Source organism: Anser cygnoides, chromosome 4 (assembly GCF_040182565.1).
Source record: "Anser cygnoides isolate HZ-2024a breed goose chromosome 4, Taihu_goose_T2T_genome, whole genome shotgun sequence".
Classification (NCBI taxonomy): domain Eukaryota; kingdom Metazoa; phylum Chordata; class Aves; order Anseriformes; family Anatidae; genus Anser; species Anser cygnoides.
The window spans coordinates 62,215,633-62,221,632 of NC_089876.1; the positions used below are offsets into that span (position 1 = coordinate 62,215,633).

Genomic DNA, 6,000 nt, shown 5'->3' on the forward strand with positions numbered 1-6,000 from the left:
GGTGCCTACAAGCAGAAGTAATCCAAAAGAATCTATTATCAAAACCCATAACGATGCTTCAACTTTCAGATCCTACGAATATCTAAACTAATGCAAAATATTTTACAAAACATGAAAAAACATACACAGTGTGTACACGTATATGAAGTGAATGGCTCCAACAGTATCATAAAAAACACGCGTTTGTTGTGTTCCAAGTCAAATCAGTGTTCTTTTGCTTTTCCCAACTGACATAAAGGTGAGACTATTTTAGTTAAAGAAGCCAACATTTGCTACTAAAAGTACCTTTTGCTTGCAGTCAAAAATATGTTATGTTACAGTAGTTTAATCTTTAATTTATTTCAAGTGAGTGAGTTTCTTTGAATTTTTGCTTGCAAAGTAATCTGTCTTCCATCAATGAGAATCTGTGCAAATTATTAAAATAAAAAGGTTTTCAAAGCAATGCTGCTCCTTACTTCCTTCACTTATATTTGACTTCAGGCTTATTTAATATGCTCCCATGTAGATAAAAGTAGCACAATTTTGTTTTCATGCTGGGTGGCCAAAAGGTTAAACGTCAAGTACCCAGTGTGGGGAAAATCCCAAAACAGACAAAATTGTTTTGATGCTTAGTGAAGTTATATTTCTAGCAACTACTTAGATGTAGCACAGCCAACAATTTTGTTAGTTGATCTCTTTTCTCTGAGGTAAGGACAATATTATATGAAAATATTTACAAGCATAGGAAGCTGGAATGTGTTTAAAATGCTGTAAAAGGGCCCTGTTCAAATACAATTCCGTTACAGGAAATTCTTGGGGTAACAATGTTTATCTATAAGCACAGCTATTCCAGAAATCCTCCAAAATAAATATTACACTGACATATTCTCCAACAGTCCGTCTTACATAAGTTTGACACGCAGATTACTTGAACTTTAGCAGTTCTTCCAGAAGACTCAGTCTGCATGTATACCCTGCTATACACGTCCATATGGTTCGCTGTGTGCGAGACTGAAACATGCTGGATCTGTCTATCCCAAGCATGTATCCCTTTTTATCATCCTGAGGAACACAGAAGTAATGCTGAGAGGAAAATGTTCCTATTCCTTCAACAAGGCTCTGCTACAGCTGGCTGGCAAGCACTATCCCTCGCAGGGTGGTTACACAGTGAAGAGCATCAGATGTTATCAGCCAACACACAAACCACTTTCCTACATTTGGCAATTGACCTGCTACATGAAATGCACAAGGCATATGGAAAACGGTTAACTACAAGTGATCCTTGTGAAAATGATCCTTTATGCATCTCTTCAAGCAGCATCCTCTTTGAGCAGGCAGAAGAGCCTACTCTCTAGGGGCATTTGCCTTACTTTTTGGAGTTAAACTCCTCATTTCACGGAGTTGGAAATATATGATGTAATCCTCTCAGAAATGTGCTGCTACAAATAAACTTGACCTTTTGAGTATTTTCACAAGGAGAAAGAGAGAGTTTCATGGTACTGCTGAGGTAGAAGGAAAAAACCCTCTAGAAACATCCAAAGCATGCAGCTTCCTTCTCCTGGAAAGGAACGTGCCTTCAAGAAACATGATAAGTAAATATTCTGTGTCTGTGTCTCCTCAACTTCCCTTTTAATTCCTAAGTCACCTCTGAAGGAAGTGATTCTCAGCAGCTATTCATAAAAACGTCTGAACATAAGGACCTGGAGTTCACTACCTCTACACAATGACAATACGATTACAGAAGAGATCTCTTTGGAGTGCTAAATATGTCATCATCGGCATTTCCAAGAAAAATTTAATAAGCTGCAGAAATGACACTGGAAGTAAGGAATATGGAAGCAAGGAACTGGAAATCAGATCTTCTGATACCGCATTATTTTCTTCTAGCACTGCTATACTGTGCTGAAAAAGCACGATACACAGCTGTCCTGACAAGGTAAATACTTCATGAACAGAACGTTGTTTGAAATCTCCAGGATAAGGGCTCTTTTGGGGTCAATACCATTCTCAGTTTTTCAGTACAGAGAATCTATATCAAAATAACTGTTGTTTCAAGGAGTTTTGTATTCTGCACAAGCATCTCCTAGACCCACAAAGGAGCTACTCCCAGTCCTTACCAAAACCGTCAGGCATGATACCTGCAAGTCTGGGTGCAGAATTTTACTTGATTCTGAAACATTACGTGGAAGTGACCTGGAAATTAAGTGGAAGGCTTTGCAGACTTTGCTAACAAATTCAACAGCAAAACTGTTTGCCACATAATTCGCCCCACGTTGGTGACATGTATCAGAATTTATCTGACTTCTAGCAAAGAGCAACTTCTTATGTGGCTGTACATAAATTCACAAATCTGTGTCTCACCAGGTTTCATTCTGTAAGCATTCCATAGAACAGAAAGATCTGCAGCCCATTCTGACACTCTCTTTCTCCAGGAGACTTTTTTTTTTCCAGTTACCCTCAAATGATGCACCTCATTTCTGAACTGGCCAGGAATGGGGAAGTACCCCCATCAATATCCACATAATCTTCAGTGTTAGGCCTGCAATCCCAAAACTCTCTTAAGATTGGTTCCATACCAGTAAATACTAGACACCAGGAGTAGGACAAAGCAACTAATTACCAATGTGGGCATGATACTATCATATTCCTAAATATTCCTCTACTACTCCCAAGCATTGTTTGCACTCAGTGGTAGAACCTGAAGAAAAACAACCCGCAGTGATACTACCTGGGCCAAGCACAACTCTCACAGGCCATGTGAATGTTACCTGGAAACAGTTGGCCTGCAAGTCGTTCTTGGAAAGTCACAATAAAGTAGGTTCAGAAAAAACCACAGAGACATCTTTTTCAGTATCTACGGGGACCAGAAACCTATTCTGCCACCTACTGGAGCTGCCTAGATGAAACAAGGCTGTTCTGCCTATTACACTTCCACAAAAAGCCACCTCAAGAAGTAAAGAAAATGTGGGAATTAAGGACTAGCTACGACTGCCTCATCCATATCTATCTTGAATTCTCTTGACCATTTTTAATATTTAAGTACTTTAATATTTGAATACATTGTGATACTGTCTTCACTTACAAGTTGACAGTGCACTAACCGTTAAAAACTATTTTTTCCATTGCCAATTAATATTTCAGAATCAATTTTTTTGAATGGAACCAATACATGGGAAGAGATGGATTTTGTGCTGCACACACTAGAATGTTTAAATTTGTTAAGAATCTCCATCAGTTCCATGTTTTGAGGACAGGATTTCAGGTTTTGCAAGGGGTAAGCACTTCGATGTCAGGACTGTTCTCTTTTGAGGGGTTGTTCTAATAAGTAAGTTGTGAGCCTATGAAAACCTTCATCCAAAAATACTCATTTTTTTGGATGGAATACTCATTTCCATCTGCTACATGAAGCCCCAGAGATAAGACAAAAATCATGCAGTGCAATTCCTTCTAGCAGCTACTGTAGTTCACTATAGCACCAGGAAGCAAGAGCAGAGACACCAGCTGCCTCTTACTTCAAACCAAGTAAAATCCAAGTAAAGCATCTTCCAAAAAAATCTTCCAAAATCCAAGTAAAAAGCATCTGGGAAGGGCATCCTGCTGGAAGGAAGATTATCAACAACACACTACCATTGCACAATACGATGAATAACATTCATGGTATTTTATTCACAGAGGTATTTTAGAAGCCTGTAATGAAAGAGCAGGCACAACTCGAAGGCAATCATAAGTGGTGCACAGATCACTGACCAAGCTCACGGTCAAACTACTCTTGGTAGCTGAACAGCTAGACCCAGTATCAAACGATGGCATTCCTCTGTTGCCACACGAACCCTTCTGCAGGGCAACAGCCAATGACAGAAAAAGCACAATAATACATTCATTCAAACCAAAACTTTCACACCTATTTGATCCTCATTTTGGGAGGATGGGTAGGCGGGGCAGAATTGAAAGGATGTTTTGTCCCCCGAACGCTGACCACTAACATCTGCAACTTGAAATCAGTGAGAACTCTCATTCAAAATAAAAGATGGAACACAAAGTCAATATATCAGTCTGTGCATTTAGTCTGGCTGCACAAGCTGAGTGGACACATTTCAACTTACTCCTTCAGATTTTATTGTTAACCCAATTGAAACCCGAAATAATTACAACCTCTTTTCTCACAGGTGCACAAAAATAAGCATGTTTATTTTTTCTTTCTTTTTTTTTTCCCTCCCTGGTGTTCGACTCTACAGCATTCAAAAATATTCTGTGTATAGAAAGTAGACACATTTTATTTTACATGTTATTTTATATTGGTTCAAATCTAACCTTAGTTCTGACATCTAAGCTCTACACTCTGCAACCTCAACACTTTGGAAGTTATGCATGTAAAAATTCATCATTCCAAGTCACGCTAAATTTATTGACTTTTCAAGGTTGCAGCAGCCATGTTTCCTTCAAAAGAAGTCCCAGAATTAAGACTGGGTAAGTCAAATGATGTAAAGTTCTGTCCAATCAAAATGGCATGAAAGGCTGAAAGAGTTTCTTAGGTTATCTGTGCCCTGGTACCATACTCAAGATAATGAGTAGATGAGGAATCAACAGTACCTGGCTCCCTTTCCCTTCGTACATGATGTTGCCTACAGAGACTGCCTTTTGGCTAATAACGAAGGCAAAAGTGCTACCAGCGTTCATAACTGAGCCTAAGGCCTCCACTGCAAAAATGCAGAGCCCGTGCCCACACATATTATAAGTTAAACTCGATGTAAAGGAAGCGGGCCAATTGCACCACTGGTTTTCAGCCTTAGAAGCCATCAGCCTGCCAAACCACCTAACCACGGCTCTTGACATTTTAACAAACCCGTAATTTTTTAATGAAAAAACAGACAGACATCACCACCACATGCTAAGCACAGCAACGCGCAGGATTTTCTCCCTGTGGGGGGAAACTTCAGTTTCCAAGGGGATGCCAACTCTTCCTAGCCACCCGTGGCCGGCCAGCCACCGCACCTGCCGCATCAGTCCCACCGCCGCGTTTCTTATCGGCGGCAAGCACCAAAGTTCTGCGCAAACCTTGCAGGTTTCGTGCTACCGGCAGCGGTTCACCTTACAGAACAATATTTTATAAAAGGAAAAAAAGAAGGTGTTTAAGAGCTCCGAAGACGCAGGTCGTTCGCAGCAGGAGCCTCCGGGCGCTGGCTGTGCTCAGGAGTGGGACACCCCCGGGGGAGGCAGGGCAGGGCAGGGCAGCCCCCCTCCCTATACATCCCCCTCTTCTCCATCCCCTTCGCTCCGGGACGGGCTCCTGCCGCGGCGGGCAGCGGCCCTGCTCCCAACCTACCGTCTCCTTGGCGGCGGCCGCCACCGGGATGGGGAGCAGCGCCCGGGCTCCGCCCGCCTCGGCGGCTGCCGGCTCCCGGGGGGGCTCCCGCCGCCGCTCGGACAGCCGGTGCCCCGCGTAGCCGGCGACAGCCGCTCCAGCCGCCGCCGCAGCCGCTGCCCAGCCCAGCTCCCGCCGCCCCCGCCTCGTCCCGGCCCCGCCGCCGGCCCACAGCCGCCGGCCGGGCTGGGCGCCGGGCGCGGGGCACAAGCGACGGCGCCACCGCAGGAGGGTGCGCAGGGCGGCCATGGCCGCGGCTCCGCCCCGCTGACGGGCGCACGGAGCCCCCGAGGGGGAGAAGGGGAAAGCTCGCGAGAAGCGGGGAAGGGGTGGGGAAGCGGCACGACTACGCCCCGCCGTCCCCCAGTCGGTACTGACTGCTCCTGGCAGTCCGACCGCTGGGGTCGTAGCGAGGGGTGCCCGAGGGGCGGCCCTGGTCAGCCGCAGGGTTTTGTGCCCGTGGTGGGCTGTGAGCGGGCGGGAGCCCAGAGCCGGGCTGCTCAGGGCGAAGCGGCAGGGTGGTGTGTAGAAACCGTCCTGAGTGGGGACTGAGCTTATTCGTGAGCATTGTGGTGTAGAGTCGTGGAATCACAGAATATCCCCAGCTGGAAGGGACCCACAAGGACCCAAAATCAGACCATGAGTCTGACAGCGGTGTC

General features: G+C 44.9%; 1 protein-coding gene across 8 annotated transcripts in view; it reads right to left on the minus strand.

Annotated features, from left to right (window-relative positions):
• MICU3 (mitochondrial calcium uptake family member 3) overlaps positions 1–5,619 on the minus strand; it is a 49,074-nt gene extending 43,455 nt beyond the window's left edge. For 4 of the 8 annotated variants that reach the window (XM_066996795.1, XM_066996791.1, XM_066996794.1 and 1 more), the window contains exon 1: positions 5,303–5,618. In XM_066996795.1, the coding sequence (XP_066852896.1) occupies positions 5,303–5,590 (288 nt within the window). In that variant the 5' untranslated portion in view covers positions 5,591–5,618. Of the gene's footprint in view, positions 1–5,302 lie in introns of all 8 variants that reach the window. The other 4 variants (XM_066996793.1, XM_066996789.1, XM_066996792.1 and 1 more) reach the window with 2 other exon arrangements.
• Positions 5,620–6,000: the final 381 nt, after the last annotated feature.